Source organism: Panthera tigris, chromosome B4 (assembly GCF_018350195.1).
Source record: "Panthera tigris isolate Pti1 chromosome B4, P.tigris_Pti1_mat1.1, whole genome shotgun sequence".
Taxonomy (NCBI): domain Eukaryota; kingdom Metazoa; phylum Chordata; class Mammalia; order Carnivora; family Felidae; genus Panthera; species Panthera tigris.
In genome coordinates this window covers 77,045,037-77,063,883 of record NC_056666.1, presented here as the reverse complement: position 1 = coordinate 77,063,883, position 18,847 = coordinate 77,045,037, and the positions used below count along the sequence as shown (strand labels likewise).

General features: G+C 48.1%; 1 protein-coding gene across 4 annotated transcripts in view; it reads left to right on the top strand.

Moving 5' to 3' along the window:
• Positions 1–3,786: 3,786 nt before the first annotated feature.
• Positions 3,787–18,847, top strand: part of POU6F1 (POU class 6 homeobox 1) — a 30,238-nt gene continuing 15,177 nt past the window's right edge. For 2 of the 4 annotated variants that reach the window (XM_015542748.2, XM_015542669.2), the window contains exons 1-3: positions 9,269–10,196; positions 15,756–15,847; positions 18,033–18,228. In XM_015542748.2, the coding sequence (XP_015398234.1) occupies positions 15,800–15,847; positions 18,033–18,228 (244 nt within the window). In that variant the 5' untranslated portion in view covers positions 9,269–10,196; positions 15,756–15,799. Of the gene's footprint in view, positions 3,968–9,268; positions 10,197–15,651; positions 15,848–18,032; positions 18,229–18,847 lie in introns of those variants that run through there. The other 2 variants (XM_042992310.1, XM_015542716.2) reach the window with 2 other exon arrangements.

Below are 18,847 nucleotides of genomic sequence, written 5' to 3'. Positions count from 1 at the left end.
GAATGGAGTACCAAGCCAAGGGAGCCGTCAACAGACTCTTGCTATCCCCCTGATGTGCTGAGTGCTTGGTGGAGACCAGACAAAAAAGGAAACAGAAGGCCCTGCCCCACATCTGGTGGGGAAACCAATATGTTCTCCAAAAAAAGAACGAATGGCCTATAAACTACAAATTAGATAATGAAGTTATTGGAACAATGATGTAGCTAAAATAATACTAATTAGAACAACATGATATTATTCAAGAAAGCTTTTTGCAGGAGATAAACCTTGAGTGGAGTTTACAAAGGAAGAAAGACCCAATTAAACTGAAAGATTAGAGGTATATATGGCCAGGCCTTCCTGATGTGGGCCCTGCCAATCTTCCCAGCCCCATTTTGTGCAATTTTCACTGCTGTGCTCCAGCCATGTTGATCCTCTTTCAGTGTCTTGAATGCCAAGTTCTTTCCTGCCAGATGGCCTCTGCCCGGCCTCTGCCTCTGCTGTTCCTTCTGCCTCCTGCCTATCCTGTCTTTTAAAGTTTGTCTTACATTTCACTTCTTCAGAAAGGTCTCCCCTGCCCTGCCCCCCAGTGTTATTCTCTTTCACATCACGTTGTTTTCCTTCTTTCTTTCTTTCTTTCTTTCTTTCTTTTTATTTATTTATTTATTTATTTATTTATTTATTTATTTATTTATTTTGAGAGAGAGAAAGAGCATGAGCAGGGGAGGGGCAGAGAGAGAGGGAGAGAGAGAGTGAATCCCAAGCAGGCTCTGTCTGCACTGTCCGTGCAGAGCCTGATGTGGGGCTCAAACTCCCAAACTGCAAGATCATGACCTGAGCCAAAATCAGGAGTCGGACCCCTAACCAAACTGAGCCACCCAGGTGCCCCTGTTCACAGCAGCTTTATCCATAAGGGACAAAAACAAGAATAACCCGAATGCCCATCCGTAGTAGAATGGATATATTGTGGCATAATTATGCAATGGAATATATATACAGCAACAAAAAAAGAGCAAACAATACTGCTAGGCACAACAACATGGATGAATCTCAGGAACATATGTTCAGTGACAGAAGGCAGACCCAAGAGCACATACTGTCTTGATTCCATTTATATGAAGTTCAAGAACCAGCAAAGCTAATCTATGGTGATAGAATTCAGAATAGTGGTTAACAGTTGAGTCTTCTTGGGTGTTGGAAGTGCTCTTTTTTTTTTTTTAAAGTAGGCTCCATGCCCAACGTGGGGCTTGAACTCAAAACCCTGAAATCAAGAATTGCATGCTCTACTGACTGAGCCAGCCAGGTGTCCCGGAAATGCTCTATATCTCGTTTGGGATGGTGATGATAATTATGTAAAACTTCAAGTTGTACATTTAAGACTTAGGTACTTTACTGGGTGCACATGTCAAACCTGAATTTAAAAAAAATTAAGCACACAAAGAAGTAATATATGCTCATCATCAAAAATTTAAGCAATGCAGAAGCATACACAATACAAATTAGAGGTTTCCTTTTTCCAGAGAAAACCACAATTAACATTTTGATGTATCTCTCCCCCCAACCCCTTCCATCACGTCCATTTCTTTCTTCAAACTATCCTTCATATTTACATTCAAAACATTTGATCTGTGTCTAGTACCAAACCAAGTCGCATAGACTAAGGGTTTCTGCCTTCGTGTGATAACGTTCAAGAGTAAGAATGTGCCCCTTCTTCACAGAGTGATGGGAAATACAAAAATGAGTAAGTCACAGCCTGTGCTCTCAAGGAATTTACAGTCAGAGGGGAAAGACCACAGAGACTACAGACCAAACAAAACTCCCAAGAGGGGCACTTGGGTGGCTCAGTTGGTTAAACATCCCACTCTTGGTTTCAGCTCAGGTCATGATCTCGTGGTTTGTGCGTTCAAGCCCCACATCCGGCTCCACACTGACAGTGCAGAGCCTGCCTGGGATTCCCTCTCTCCCTCTGTCTCTGCCCCTCCTCTACTGTCTCTCTCTCTCTCTCTCTCTCTCTCAAAAATAAATGAACTTAAAAAAAATTTTTTTTGAACTCCCAAGAGATAGAATACCATGATATGTATGAGTTTCACAAGGCCATTAAAGTGGATATAAGACTATTGTACAGGTAATGATACATCTGTATAGAGCTTATAGTTTTTTAAGCGTTTTCACACACAGCCCCACTATTAAACTTCTTAACCCTAGGAATTGTGCCTATAGATAGTACCCTCATTTTCTAAGTAATGAAGAAGTTCAACTACTTGCCTGGACTGCAAGCGGAAGAGTTGGGACTAAAACCTCAACGATCTGACTCCTAATCCACCAGCAGGAACTCCTCACCCCCACACGGAAACAGCAAACGGGCAGCACCTGAGCCCGGCTGGCCCAGCAGATGATGACGTCAGGCCTCAAGGGGGAAGCTTCTGTGAGCAGGACCTCTGGGTGCGAGCAGGCTCCCGGTGACATTCTGGAAAAGCCTGTGGAGCCACTGGTGCGGCTTCCCTTCTATACCCCTCCCCTGCAGGGTCTTCCCCTAAGGGGCTTAAAGAACGGTCGGGGGAGGGCTGAGGACTCCACAGATTCTCCCCGTGCTACCTGTCACTCCTCTATCTCCCGCTCTCCCCGAAATCCACCAAATTGGGGGTGGGGCGGGCAGTGGGTGTGCAATCCGGGCCAACAACAGGCGCCTACATTGAGGGATCCATATTCGCTGAATTTAGAGCCTCCCTAAATTATTCTCCCCTCATTCCTTCTCTTCCCCCTTGGGACTTCCAACTCCTTCCTCTTCACTTGCAACTACTTCTCCAACCTGCTTTCCCTCAGCCCCCAACTCTGCCTTTTCCAATCCCTTCCCCTACCTTCAAAAGCCCCTAGGAAACCAAATCCTCCACACCACCATCACCAGCAAAGCACAACGTTGTTTGTCTCCATTTTACCGAACTTTGTCTTTTTTTTTTTTTTTTTTTTTTACATTTCTTGTCCACTTGGACAAGAAGACAGGGAAGTCGTCTTTAGACAAGACAGCCCACAACAAACCGCCACTGGGGTGAGGGTGGAGGGTGCATTCAGGACCTGGGTTCCCTCCCTGAAATGGAGCTGGCTGAGCGCCCACGAGTTCCCCCTCCTCTGTCGCGGTGGGGTTCCGGCCTGGGGCTTGGGAATGGACCTGAACTTGACTTTCCGGACGAGGAGGGGCACAGCTGACTAACCTAGAGTGGAAAGGCGGCTGCGACGGGGAGTCACCGCCCCAACCCCAGGCTGAAGGGACCGTGGCACAGAGTCTCCACTTCAGACTCCCGTGCTCCCCCTCTCGCACCTTCCAAAATGAAAGCACCTCGAGCAGCACCTCCGAGGGGGCTGCGTGACCCGCCCCACGGACCCTCCATTCCAGTCCAGGAAGGGAGCCCTTGGGGCCTCCTGGCGTGGCCAGGGGCTAAGGGTGCTGCCCTCCCCACCCCCACCCCTCGTTCCCCGCTCCCCAGATCCCCTCCCTTCCTCCACCACCCGCCCAGCCCGCCGCCCCCGGCGGCTGGCGCGCGCGGTGCAGCATGCGGCAAAGCTCTTTGCATAAATTATGCTCATGACGCAGCAGCTAAAAAAATCCAAGTAGCAGAAGGAGGGAAAAAAAGGGGGGGGAGGGAGAGGGGGGGCCGTGGAAGGGGTAAAAGAAGAAAAATATATATACCTGCCCGCCCCCCCCCCCAGCTCCCCCACCCCGCTTCCCGGCCGCCCCCCCTCTGCCCAGCGCAGCCCGCGGAGTCCCCTTCGGCTCTGCCCAGCCCGGCCTGGGGGCCCGGGGGCGGCGGCGGGTCCCGACCGGCTCCCGGGCCGAGCCGAGCCCAGCCAAGCCGCACTGGCTTCTTTGTCTGCGGGCGGCGGCCGCCTGGCCCCGGCCCCGGCCCCGGCCCCCTGGCCCGGGCTGTGAGATGAATCTGTAATCGGTGGCCGCCGGGCACCCGGGGCGGAGGCGGCTCGGGCTCGGGCTCCGGTAAGTAGCGGGGTCCGGGGCGGGGAGGGGTTTGCACGGACGGGGAGGGGGCCGGGCAGGGGAGGTTTCGGGTTTGGTTAATATGCAATGCCCGTAATTAGCATAATTTATATATTTATGATAAAGAGAAAAAATGCCGCGGGGCCGGGGTGCCGGGATGCCGGGCCGGGGCGGCGGGGAGCTCCGGGAGTGGGACAGCGCGCGGCCGCCTGCCTGGGGCCGGAGACCCCGGGGCCGCGCCCTGGTCCGCCCGCGGGCCGGCGGGGACCCGGGGAGGGGAGGGGGCGGCCGCCAGGTGGACCCCGTGGGGTGCTTGGACCTGGCCCCTCCCCGTTTCTGCCCCTGGAGCCCTGGTGGGGTACGGACCAGAGCGGACGTTACGTACACAGACCCGGTGGCGACCAGAAGCCGATTCTTGCCCCGCAGGAGCACCTGGACGCCTGGGTTCCTGGCGGTTAAGGTCAACTGAGGCGGCCTAGGCGACCTGTCATAATTCTCCCCAGCCGCAGTACACTGGTGGGACTCAGGGTTAGGAACCCAGGCGTTGCTGGAAGGGTGGGGGAATGTGGGAGGGTCACCATCGAGCAGAGCATGAGCGCTTCATAAATATTTAATAACAATATTATTATTAATAAATAGTCATAATAATGGGCCCGTTAGGTGCTTCCTGGCCATTCTCACCTGGCCAGGCCAAGGGAGTCCCAGGGTGTCTTCTAATCCCCACTTTAGCGTTGGGATCCCCCACTCAGCTATAATTGGAAGCCTGAAACCACAGAATAGCCTTGGCTGCAGGGCAAGGAGAAATAAAACACTGTCAGGAAGCCTTTCTGGGCAAACGAAAAGAAGTTCTTTGCAAAGATTTGAGCCTCATCTACTTTCCCGATTCCTTGTTCCAAAAGTAGAGGTTGATCTTCAATTGTTCATAGACATCTATCCCTCCTCTCCTTATCTTGGTATTTTAAGGCAGCCAACATCGACGAGCAGGGCCTAATGAGGAATAATTCCATATATTCCCTTTTGATTGAAGTCCTGGGCTCAGGGGGATATTTCTGTGACCTGGTTTGTTGTTGTTGTTGTTGTTTTGCATATGTGCCATAGAACTTCATTTTGTTTATTGGTCCAACAAAAATACCCAGTATGTGCCAAGTTCTGAACAGTACAGACAGAATTGACCTTGTCATGGAGTTTTCATTTCAGTTTGCTGGCTATAAAATCTTAATAGTAATCTTTTACATTTTTTAACACTTTGCAATTGAAAACATTTTTATATCGTGCTTTAGTTCGATGAAAAATAAAAATAATAGTCACAAACAGTTACATAGTGTTGGCTGTGTGCCAGGCCGTGTTCTAAATGCCTTACCTAAGTGTTATCAGTTTAATCCTTACAATGACCCGTGAGGTGGGTACTGTAATTTAGCCCCATTTTACAGATAAGAAAACTGAGGCTTAGAGAGATTACTTGAGGAGAAGCAGTACTCAACCTGGGTCTTCTGCCTTTAAGCCCCAAGCTCTTTCTGTGTCAAAAGGTGGGTCAGTGAGGCCACAGAGGGAATGGGAGGGAAACTGGATTGCCACACTAGGAAAGAGTTGGTGTGGTCAGGGTTCTCCAGAACTTATTGCTACTTCTCTCTCTTTTTTTTTTTTTAATTTTTATTTATTTTTGAAAGAGAGAGAACAAGCGGGGAAGGGGCAGAGAGAAAGGGGGACAGAGGATCTGAAGCGAGACAGCAGAGAGCCTGATGTGGGGCTCGAACCCATGAACTGCAAGGTCATGACCTGAGGCGAAGGCTGCTGCTTAACCGACTGAGCCACCCAGGTGCCCCTGTTGCTACTTCTTTGAAATAATTTTTAAGTAGTCCTAGTACTGCAAATGGGGGCCAGAAAAATTTGAAATAGGATCTGTGTTTTGAGGGAGAAGGAAATATGAGGAAGCCAAATGATATGACCTGATTTCTTAGTTTATGTTTTTGGCTTATAGTCATTGACCCCCTGTTATGTATGAGGTATTGTACTAGGCACTGGGGTATGTTAATAAGTGGACAGGTCTTGGAGCTTACGGTCTGGTGGGGGAATATAGCTACTTTTTATTTTTCACATTTCATTTGCCCCCTCCTTTCACCCTGCCTAGGATGAATCATGTTTGGGCACAAAGGAAAGGGTACAGGAGGAGAAACTAAATCTAAATGTGTCCTTATAAACTAGGTTTACTGTTCGCTTATATATGTCTAAGATTATAAATGGTAATTTGGAAAAGGGGAATTAAAGTCATTCACTACTTTCCTATCTTTTTACTCTTCCCTTTCTTCTGGCCCATGTGTATACCTAGCTGGTTTACCAATGGCTTGCCAAGCCATTTATCTCTGCTCATGACATTGGGGTGGGGGGGGCGTGGCTCTGGAGGAGAACTGAGAGCTTCCATTTTCCAATGTGTCCTGATCCTTTGGGACCAGAACAGGCCCTTTCCATTTCCGGAGAGGAGGCTTGGTATTGTGTTAGGAGGATAGGGATCTGGGGCAGGTGGACACTGACTTCAATTTCGAACCTTCCATGGACTTTCCTGTGCCCTTGGGCAAATCACCGGACTTTTCTCTATCTCCATTTCCCTGTCGATAAAACCGAGAATCGTAATAAGAGCACCATACTAAGCATTTTACTTACATGATCTCATATCACCGTTATAACAACCCCCATAAGGCCTTTCCATTTAATCACCATGTTAAAGATAAGGAACTTGAGTTTCAGAGAGAGTAAGTCAGTTGTCCAAGATCACACAGCTATTTCACGGCCAAGCTGGGATTTGAGTCTAGGTTTCCTCCCAAAGCCTATACGCCTACTTCTCTTTAACCCTCAACTTTCTATCTGTAAAAGTGAGAGCAATAATAGCTAACTGTTCTTAGTGTTTTACACAGTAAGTCCAAGGTGAGGTCTCTTATTATTTATCCCTGAGAAAACAGAGAAGTAACCTGCCCCTCTGTGGAAGGTCACACAATTGGTCAGGCTTCGGTGTGTATTTGCTCTATGGCCTGGGGGGGGCTGGTGTCAGAATTGAATAATAATAGTTAATATATATTGAACCCTTTTGCAATTTACTACAACCCTAGCCCTGTTTCAAATATAGTAACTGAGGCACAGAGAGGTTAGGTCCTTGTCCAAGGTTCTCACGGTGAAGAAATCGTTTATAATTTTTTTAAAAATTTGTTTCGAGAGAGACAGAGACAATGCAAGTGGGGGAGGGGCAGAGAGCGAGAGGAAGAGAGAGAATCCCAAACAGGCTCCACACTGTCAGCGCAGAGCCCGATGCGGGGCTCAAACCCCTGAAGCCATGAGATCATGACCTGAGCCAAAACTGAAATTCGACGCTTAACCGACTGAGCCACCGGGGCGCACCCCATCACAGTGAAGAACTCTTAAAACTGAGAGGTGAATCTAGGCTCTCAACTGCTACACTAAAGTGGCATGAGATAATGTATGTAAATTTTTATAATAACTACCATTTTCTGAGCCCTTACTATGTGCCAGGCATCGACCTAAACTTTTTACACGCGTTAATTTATTCAGTCCTCACTATAACCCTATGAAGTAGGTGCTGTTTATCTCATTTTTTTTTTCAGATGAAGAAACTGAGGCACAAAAGTTAAACCATTTGTCCTGAGGCCCACAGCTAGTAAATATCAAGGCTGAGATTGTGAACCCAACCCATATTGGAAGGGAGAGCCAATGGGATTCGGTGAAGGAGTGAATGTGACCAGTAAGAGAGAAGGCAAGGATGATGGCAAGGTTTTTGGCCTGAGCATCTGTGGAACGAGGTAGTTGCCCATTGGCTGGCGTGGGGAAGGCTGCATGCAGGTAGAACAGGTTTGAGGTGGAAATCTAGAGTTTGGTTTTGAACAGGTGGAATATGAGAGGATATGAACAATCAGTAGGCATTTGGATATATGAGGCTGAAGTTCCCTGAGGAGGTCCCGGCCAGAGATTGAGATTTGGTCCTTGTGTGGCTGAGTGAGCGCACCTGGGGAGGAAGTGAGGAGTTCATGGCACCATTCAGCTCGGCCCCAGTTACCAGTCTTGGCTAATCTGCCAATCCCCTGCTTCCTGTCATTGTGGCCTTTTTGAATGGCAGCTTTGCAAGAGGTAAGTGGGTATACAGCTGAAACATAAAAGTAGTGTAGAATGCCCACAAACAACCTAGCCTGAGGAAATTACGTCAAAAACACTTTTTTAAGTTTATTTGCTTATTTTGAGAGAGAGAGAGAGAGAGAGAGAGTGGGAGAGGGTCAGAGGGAGAAGGAGAGAGAGAATCCTAAGCTCTGTGCTGTCAGCACGGGGCTGGACTCAAGGCTCGATCCCATGAACCGTGAGATCACGACGTGAGCCGAAATCAAGAGTTGGATGCTTAACCAACTGAGCCACCCAGGCGCCCTATGTCACAACAAATGTGACTTTCTTTCCATTGAATACATAAAACTAATTTCAGCTTAATCGACCATTCCTCAGAGTCCAGTAACTTCACGCAGCGTATCCTGCCCCTCCAAATGACTGGATAATGAGAAGGCATTTTACACCTTGAAAACCTCACCCACGGGGCGCCTGGGTGGCTCAGTCGGTTGAGCGTCCGACTTCGGCTCGGGTCACGATCTCGCGGTCTGTGAGTTCGAGCCCCGCATCGGGCTCTGTGCTGACAGCTCAGAGCCTGGAGCCTGCTTCCGATTCTGTGTCTCCCTCTCTCTCTGCCCCTCCCCTGCTCATGCTCTGTCTCTCTCTGTCTCAAAAATAAATAAAAACGTTAAAAAAATTTAAAAAAAAAAAAAGAAAGAAAACCTCAACCACATTAAGTGTTAAGGGAGGGATTAAACCCACAGAAATGAAGGGGCGCCTGGGTGGCTCACTTGGTGAGGCATCTGACTCTTGATTTCAGCTCAGACAATGATCTGAGGGTCATGGGATCAAGCCCCATGTCAGCCTCCCTACTCAGCGTGGAGCCTGCTTAAAATTCACATGCACGCACACTCTCTCTCTCTCTCTAAAACAACAATGACAACAACAACAGAACACAGAAATGCGTCTGAGTTAAAAGTCTGAACCCCATATAAGAACTTCCATTTTCCTCTATATGGTGTAATATTTTTTTTTCAAGTTTATTTTTGAGAGAGAGAGAGAGAGAGAGAGAGCACTAGTGGGGGAGGGGGCAGAGGGAGAGAATCTTAAGCAGGCTCCATGCCCAGTGGAGGAGGGGGGGGTGGGGGGTTGGAGGGGGTCCCCGACGTGGGGCTCGATCCCGTGACCACAAGATCATGACCTGAGCCGATATCAAGAGTCGGCCACTCAGCAGACTGAGCCACCCAGGCACCCCATCTTCATACATAAAATTTCGTGTCTGAAACACACGCTCTCGTGGAACAAGGGGAAAAGGACCACACCAGATTGCATTAGGTATCCCTTCTGTGGATCCTCTACTACCTTCTATTTATCCACCATGACATTTAAACATACTGTAACGTAGTTATCTTTTTATTTCCTTGACTCCCACGTCAGACTGAAGGCTTCTCAACAAAGCTGGCAAATGTCTTTTTCCCTCATTGTAGCCCCAACACCCAGCACATAGTAGCCACTGAAATATTTGTTGAATAAATAAGGGATGAAACATTTCAGAATTTTTCCCAGTAGGATCTCCGGCTACTCTAAGGGGTTCGGATTTGTCTGAGATTTCCTAACGCTCCTCCCCGGTGTCTTAGAATGTTGCCCTAAGCGAGCCCAGAGCAGTTGCCAAAGGAGAATGATACATAGAACCCGGTCCCCTAACTCATTCCCCTCCCTGGGAACTCCTTGATGGTCCTGGAGCTCTGGATTTTCGGATTGTGAGCAAATGCTTGAGCACACACAGTTCATTCTCTCCCCGAGGCTACCTGTGTTTTTAGATGTTAGCACAGGAAAGTGAGGGATAAATGAGCCATCTGGTAAGCAGCCGTGGTGCTTTGCCAGGTTTGATTCAGGTGTTTTTCACTCCACTCACTGGAGAAAGAAGACAAAGGAGGAGGCTCTGGGTGGGCGCTGGCTCCCGTCCCAGCTTTACCCAGAGCAGCTCTGCCGTGATCTGTGTGTGTAGTGTTCTACTGCCAAAGTGATCACAGGAGTCCCTTCTCTTAAAACAGACTGTGGATCATCTCTCCTCCCTGGCTGTCAGGCTGTGGACCCTGCATGGCATCATGAGCTCAAAGCAGGCCATTCAAATGTATGTACCCCAGTCATTAGGGAACTGGTCAAAAAGCAAACTAAAGATGGCGGTCTGGTCAGTGAGACCAAGCCACAGCCTAAGGCTTGAGGAATGTGGAAAGTTCCTGGCAAGGGGGTGGGGCTAGGTCCAGGAGTAAGTCTGCACAGATGCTGAACTAGGGGAACACACAGGACACAGCTCAGAGTCAAAATGCTGAGTGTCTACTTCTCAGCGATGTGTTTGTGCCCCATGCATATCTCTGATAGGCGTCCTGTAGAGCCAAGGCTAAGGAGTCATGTAAGGCCAAGTCTAAAGCCAAGGGTGTTCTAGGGTCTGAAATGAGGGAGGCCTTTGTCTCTGTTCTGCCTGTATTTCTGGTGTGCTGAAGCCTGGTTGGTGGGTTAGAGTGGGCCTGTGTGTGGCCAGAGGCTCTGAGCCAGGACTGACTTTGCCCTTGACACAAAGGACTAGACGTTGAGAAACCAGGCCCACCCCACATAAGCGCATAGAATCTCAAGGGCAGAAGGGATCTTAGAATCACCTGAACCTTCTCTACTACTTGAATCTCCCTAGTAACACAGCCACAAAAGTGGATAGTTACCTAACAACTCTCCATAAGTGGCCATGGTTGGCCGAAAGGAGCCAGTGACCACAACAAGACTATGAGCAGACTTTGAGCCCCTCTTGAGCAGATGCCCCTTGCCCCACAATGACTGGCTGCCAATGCCTCCCACCTAAAGGCCTTTGGGATTGGAAAATTCTTCCTCCATGAAATGTACATATCAAGCTATAATGGACCCAGATTTACCTTGCATACCTTTCCTCTCAGTTTGGTGTCTGCCTTTTATTTGAATTTGCAAATGACTTGCTAATTGACATTCTTTTTTTAAGTTTATTTACTTATTTTGGGGGGAAGAGCGAGAATCCCCAGCAGCCTCTGCACTGTCAGTATAGAGCCCAACTCGAGGCTCACACCCATGAACCATGAGATCATGACCTAAGCTGAGGTCAAGAGTCGGACACTTAACCGACTGAGCCACCCAAGTGCCCCAGACTTCTTTATGTAACAAATTCCATGGCTCATCCCAGTTCCCATCCAGAAGTGGTGGTAAATTGTCAAGTTCTTGGCAAAACTCATAGAAGGCCCCCATGTACAAAATCTGGAGGAGGACATTACCCAGGAATGAGGCTAGAGTCCCAGTGAGGTTGGAAGATGCCTACTACCTCTTCCAGCAAATTCCTCTGCCCCTCCTGTACCCCCTTGTACCTAAAAAGAGAGGCCTCATTTCCTCTTTTTTCAAATTGCTAGGTGTCTTGAATTTCTTGCCCTCACTTTCATTCCTACTGTAGGTGGTCAGGGAAGGAAATGGAGAGAGGGAACCTCATGGTTCTCCTTGCCTCTTTGGCCAGGGAACATTCTACCAAAGGGTGAAGACCCTAAAACCTCTTAGGTGAGCCAGCAACAACACTCTTAGGCATATATACCAAAGAACTGAAAACAAATATTCAAACAAAAACTTGTACACAAAAATTCATTGAAGCACTATTCACATGGTCAAAAGGTAGAAACAACCCAAACATCTATCAGCCGAGGAATGGAGAGACAAAATGTGGTATATCCATACAATGGATTTTTTTCCAAGACCTACGAGTTTAATTACCTACTAGACCACCCAGATGGAAATATGTGGTAAATGAATGGAAACAAGGGTCATAAAATTAGGAGAAAGGCAGGCATTTTTAGAGCAGTTTAGGTTTAGATGTTCATCAGGTTGGGCTTTTAAAAAAAAAAAAAACATTTAAAACAAATACTTTCTTAAGATTTTATTTTTAAGTAGTCTCTACACCCAGCATGGGACTTGAACTCATAACGCTGCAATTAAAAGTCACATGCTCCACCAATTGAGCCAGCAGGGCACCTCTTAAAATAAAATTCTTTACCACAGTGAAAAAACAATATACTAAAACGGAATTCCAGAATTGTCCAAATGATTTTTTAATCATGATTAATTTTTTTCCACATTTCTTTAAATGTCAAGTTTTCTTTGGCAAATTTATCCAAAAACATAAATTTTCATTGTATAATTTAGTTTATATTTATATAACAGGGTGCCCTAAATTGATGTTCATCAGAATACAGTTCTCTAAGCCCTAATGGCTTATATCTTCCCTTTAAAGTGTGTAAGTATCAAAAAAATGTGTATCTTTTAATTATTTTATCATTTTCAAAGATAGTCTAGAGAAAACATGAATTAAACACCTGTAAGTTCTTCATTTTTTTTTTAAGTTTATTTATTTTGAGAGAAAGAGAGACCCAGAGAGCACAAGCAGGGGAGGGGCACAGAGAGAGAGAGAGAGAGAGAGAGAGAGAGAGAGAGAGAGAGAATCCTAAGCAGGCTTCCTACTGTCAGCACAGAGCCCAACTTGGGGCTTGAACTCATGAACTGTGAGATTGTGACCTGAGCCGAGATCAAGAGTCAGATGCTTTTTTAAAAAATTAAGTTTATTTATTTATGTTGAGAGAAAGAGAACAAGCAGCGTAGGGGCAGAGAGAGAGAATGAGAATCCCAAGCAGGCTCTGCACTGCCAGTGCAGAGACCAATGCTGGGCTCAAACCCGTGAACCGTGAGGTCATGACCCAAGTGGAAATCAAGAGTCAGAAGCTTAACCGGCTGAGCCACCCAGGTGTCCCAGTTCTTCATTTCTGTTGCAGTGTAGCAATTGGTCCTCTAACCCATGGTGGTCTATCAGCTGAGCAAGGCTGAGTCTTGTTCTCAGATGCAGCTGACTGCACCTCGTAAAGCAACTGACTACAGGCTTCTCCGCCTCTTTTTCAGACAACCGTAACTAACACAAATCATTCTTTGATATACGTTCTGCTAGTTTCATCCCCCAGATCCTCCTTTGGGAATTCTCATTCGCCAAATAGTTTTTGAAGACCATTGCACGACACAGTATCAAGTCATTAGATTCACATGCGCTGATAATTCTTGAAGGTATTTTCCAAATGCTTCCTTCCTTCAGCTTTACCATCTGTGTGTTTAAAATGGTCTCAAAAGTTCCAGGGCCACCTGGCGGGCTCCGTCAGTAGTGCGCGTGACTCTTGGTCTTGAGGTCATGCGTTCAAGCCCTGTGTTGGGTGTAGAGATTAATAAATAAATAAGTAACCTTCAAAAAAAAAAAAAAAAAAGAGTTCTGAGATTCCAAACAGTTTTCTTCTGGAGAAGATGCCGGTGTCTTTGAAAAGGTTCGATAGTTTTCTTCATTCTCTGCTTTGAGGTGTTTTACCATGCTGTAACAGGGATTACATGAAAATCTTCCGTTCCTCAGTCATTGTCTAAGTGTTGCACTTACAGGGTTTTTTATTTTTTTATTTTTATTAAAAAAAATTTTTTTTAACGTTTTATTTATTTTTGAGACAGGGAGAGACAGAGCATGAGCAGGGGAGGGGCAGAGAGAGGGAGACACAGAATCTGAAACAGGCTCTAGGCTCTGAGCTGTCAGCACAGAGCCCGACGCGGGGCTCGAACTCACGGACCGAGAGATCATGACATGAGCCGAAGTTGGATGCTTAACCGACTGAGCCACCCAGGCGCCCCATCTTTTTTTTTTTTAATGTTTATTTTTGAGACAGAGGGAGACAGAGCGTGAGTGGGGGAGGGGCAGAGAGAGAGGGAGACACAGAGTCTGAAACAGGCTCTGGGCTCCGAGCTGTCAGCACAGACCCCAACATGGGGCTCGAACCCACGAACCGTGAGATCATGACCTGAGCCCAAGTCGGATGCTTAACCGACTGAGCCACCCAGGCGCCCCATACAGGGTTTTTTCTTGAACCGCTTGTGTGGGGAGGTGGTGGATTGGCACACACCTGTGGAGGGCTGGTCGAGTCACAGCTGAGTGTGATGAGCTTTCCATCTTGGAAATGGAACCTCAGTTTGCCTCTCTCTCAGCCCTCCCCAGAGAGAAAGCCCACCCGATATTATTCGTTATTCCATAGCTATAAAAAGGATCAAAGTCCTGATGCGTGCCTTGACAACGTTTTGCTAAAAGAAGCCAGACACAAAGGCCACTTACTGTATGCATCTGTTTTTATGAAATATGGAGAATAGACACATCCATAAAGAAAAGGCCGACTGGCGGCTGCCAGGGGCCGGTGGTGGCAGAGAAAGGGAGGAATTGCTAATGGGTATGGGGTTCCCTTTGGGGATGATGAAAATGTTCTGGAACTAAACAGTGGTGGTGGTTGCACAACATTATAAATGCATTCAATTCCGCGGAGTTTTGCGCTTTAAAATGGTTAAAATGGTGAATTTTATGTTACGTGGATTTTACCTCAATCAATAAAATAATCGAAGAAGGAGAACCTGTCAGCCAACCCAGGGTTGAAAGAGGAGGAGGAAGTCGACAGAGGGGGAAGCTAGCGCATTTCTCTGAGCTTAGGTCCCTCATCTGGACCATGGTGGTGGTAATTCTCCCATCCCCCAGCGGGCATGAGTAATGAGCTTGAGTAAGTGTTATAGAAATACTTAGCACTTATAGGCGCTCAACGTAAATGTTAATTGCCTTCTTTTCTGTATAAGTATCTAAACCTATTTGTCCGCTTTATACCTTTATTTCTTACGACTCTATGGTCTGTGAATCTGTTCTTCACGAGGGCTCCTCCCACTCCCTCTCCCTGCATTTGGCAGGGAGATCATGACATGAGCCATCTGGGATGTTGTCCTGGCTCCCGCGTTAAAGGCCAGGATGGTCCTTAGGCCACTGCCACAGAATCACTTAAGAGCTGCTTCTGTGGGACCCGTCGGCTGAATCAGACTCTCAGGGGAATCTGGGGTCTGCATTTTTATTTATTTATTTTTAAATGTTTATTTATTATTGAGAGACAGAGAGACACAGAGCGTGAGCAGGGGAGGGGTAGAGAGAGGGGGAGACATAGAATTTGAAGTACGCTCCAGGATCTGAGCTGTCAGCACAGAGCCCGATGTGGGGCTCAAACTCACAAACTGCGAGATCATGACCTGAGCCGAAGTCAGTTGCCCAACCAACTGAGCCACCCAGGCACCCCTGGGGTCTGCATTTTTAATAAGTGCTCCAAGTGGTGATCACGCACATTCAGATTTGGGACTACTGTTTCAATTTATTCGGGTCTTTACCATCTCTTCCAGGAAGTCTGTTCAGACTCCTCCCCTGAGAAGCCCTCTGATAGCCAGAGTGCTCCTTTCCTGTGTCTGAGGCTCTGGAGGCTCTGAATGTCTGGGTCAAAGTCAGCTTGGGTTCTGCTGGGTCTGCTCTCTCCCTGCAGACTGGGGAACGCCCAGGGACGGATGCCTGGCCCTCTCTTTCCTCTTGTCACCCTGGTTCTTCCTGAGTGTAGGATCTCTTGGGGTGCTGTAGGAAGCAAGACACTTCCGTTTTCAGGTCCTTTGAATCCTGTTTCCTTTACTTTTACGGATACTTGGGAGAATTTAGATTTTTTTCCCTTCCTACCATTCTACTCCTGACTCTCCAAGATGGTATAGAAATTGTATTACTGTGTCACATCAGCCTTTGCTTTTCCCGTCCCATGTCATCCCACAGGCTGTGCTAGGTGTGGGCCGGCCCCCACCCCACCCTAAGTGACCATGGATCCTGGAGCCGGGCCAGAGTCATCACTGACCGTCAATGAGCAGGTATGTTCTGGGGCAGGAAGAGGTGGGGGAGTGAGGGTGATGGACCCTGGGGCGTGGCCAGGAGGAACACTCCACAGAGCCTGTCAGTATCTGTTTCTTCACCAAAATTCATGCGATTTCACCCATCCAGATGTAGTTACCAGCTAGGATTTCTCAGGGGCTGAGATCGGGGATTTAAGCTGTGACTTCATTATTTATTTATTTATTTTAAGTTTATCTTATTTATTTTTAGAGAGAGAGAGAGAGAACAGAGGTGCACGGGCGTGCATGCCCAAGCAAGGGAGGGGCAGAGAGAGAGAGAGAGAGAGAGAGAGAGAGAGAGAGAATGAATCCCAAGCAGGCTCCATGCCATCAGCACAGACACCCTGACTTGGGGCTCGAACTCACAAACCACGAGATCATGACCTGACCTGAAATCAAGAGTCAGATACTTAACCGACTGAGCCACCCAGACACCCCTTAATTTCACTTTTTAAAGTCACAGCTTAGGGGCACCTGAGTGGCTTAGTCGGTTCAGCAGTTGACTCTTGGTTCTGGCTCAGGTCATGATCTCGAAGTTCATGGGATCAAGCCCCTTGTTGGGCTCTGTGCTGACAGTGCAGAGCCTGCCTCGGTTTCTCTCTCTCCCTCTCTCTCTCAGCCCCTACCCTATTCATGCTCTCTCTCTCTCTCTCTCAAATAAACTTAAAAAAAGAAGTGAAATTAAAATATAAAAAATTGTATGGGATGCCTAGCTGACTTAGTAGAGCATGTGACACTTGATATCAGGGTCATGAGTTCAAGCCCCACATTGGGGGTAGAGTTTACTTAAAAAAATAATAAAAAGTTTAAATATATATACAAATATGTATAAGTTTACATAAGGAAAAGATTTGGACATCAGGTAATTTACTCTGTTTTTTCCTAAATATATTTTATAATTTTTTGCAGTGAACATTCATTACATAATTTTTTAAAGGAAAAAAAAAAGGTTAACATTTCTTAAAAGGTAATTGGACTGAAGTCCCTCATATCAAATTTAAATCTGAAAAGGAACTGCTTTTGGAGGTGTATTTCACTCATACTCCCCTGAGAGGTCACATTGTCACTTTTTCCAGCAATCTCTGGCTGGGTTCAATTTTGAGGACTGTGTTGTGGGAGTGCCTTCGGGTACAGGCCAAGTGCAAGGGAGGCTCGACACAGATTTTGAACATACAGCGTGTCCCTGATTCTTGATTGGTCTAATTCAAAGCATGCCAGTGCTGGAGGTGAAGAGCTGAGGGCTGGCTGTTTGAGCAGGGGAAGAAGACCAAGTGTTCTGAGGACATGGAAGGCCCCCTCGAGGTCGGAGCATGCCTGCAGATGGCAGGGCTGGCCCCACCACTCTACTGGGTGCAAGGCTCCAGTCTGGGGAGGTGGGGCTCCAGTCCGGAGAGGTGGGGCTTTAGTCTTGGGAGGTGGGGCTCCAGTCCGGAGAGGTGGGGCTTCAGTCTTGGGAGGTGGGGCTCCAGTCGGAGAGGTGGGGCTCCAGTTGGAGAGGTGGGGCTCCAGTCCAGAGAGGTGGGGCTTTAGTCTTGGGAGGTGGGGCTCCAGTTGGAGAGGTGGGGCTCCAGTCCTGGGAGGTGGGGCCAGTGGCTGCTTCTTCAGTATTCCTGACCTGCATTTCAGGAAGTTAGCTTGCCTGGAAACCTTGGCCTGTACCTCAGAGTTTTGGAATCATGAGCCTAAAAAGTTATTCAGCATTGTGGAGCATTCATGTCCATCCCTTTGTCTTTGAGGAAACTCCTGTAAGGTTTCAAGAGAAGTGAAGAGGGATCTGCTTCTTGGCCCAGCCTAAGGCTGGATGCTGTGTTAGTTAGGGGCCTCCAGTATCCTAGCAGCTAAGAGGACGCCCTTGCAGGGCTGTGGGATAGGCCACTTAACCACTCCCTGAACTGAGTCCAGGACGGGGAGCAAATAGAAATATCTCCAAGTGGTTTGGCTCTGTGGGGCTTTTACTAGCGTGTGTCAAGCCCTTCCCGTGTCACCAGGCCCCAGTTTCTTTCCTGGGGTTGGGGAGCTGCAGCCTGCCCCAGGCTGTGGAATTGTCACAGCACACAGCCCTCAGGCAAGCGGTCTGCATCTCCAAGTGCCCTCTCCTCTCTCCCCCAGCCAGAAGCCTACTGGCCACTCCCCACCAGCAACGTCCCCTGTCCTGTGTTTTCAGGTCATCGTGATGTCAGGCCACGAGACCATCCGCGTGCTGGAAGTTGGAGTGGATGCCCAGATCTCTGCTGAGGAGGAGGGCAAAGGACTGGAGGGTGTCGCTGCCGAGGGCTCCCAGAGCAGAGGCCCGGCCGAAGCCAGTGAACCCGCTGGTGAAGCTGGGCCAGACAACCCAGACTCCTCTGCAGAGGCAACTGGTACGAGGCCATTGCTCCCATTTGGCATTGGTCCACCCGAGTCCCTCTTTCTGGCTCCTTGGAGAGCCAGCGTGAGTCCCTAGGGCCAGGGTGGCCTCGGGGTCTTGTCTTCCGGTCCACTGGACGACCTCTGGCCACAGCTGTACTTCTGCTCAGCTGCTAGGGCCATCCTGCCCTCCATGTCCCTGGAACTTTAGTTCTGGTTTCATTCACTTCCACATCTAAACTGGGATGGGTCCGGGTGAGGTGGGAGGAGAGCAGCTGGGCTCAGTTGAGGGGATTGAATTAACCTCCGAGAGGGCTGTACGTCCAAGCCAGAAAGGCCGAGTGCAGAAAGGACTAGACCTTCAGGATCCCGACAGCCTTTCTAACCCAGTACCTTCTGTGGTGAATCTGGGAGGTTCCAGCGGCTGGGGACAGGAGGGCATGTTACCTACCCCACACTAAAGATGTAGGTTAGGTAGGACCTTGCAGAATCCCAGCTCCTTACTCCTAGCTGGGCTGGCGTGAGTCAAGCCTGGTGTCTTATTCATGCTGTCTCCAGAGACGACTTTTGGGCAAGAGCTTGATTCCCCGGTAAGGGGAATGGATAGGGACGATCCACCCACACCATCTCTCC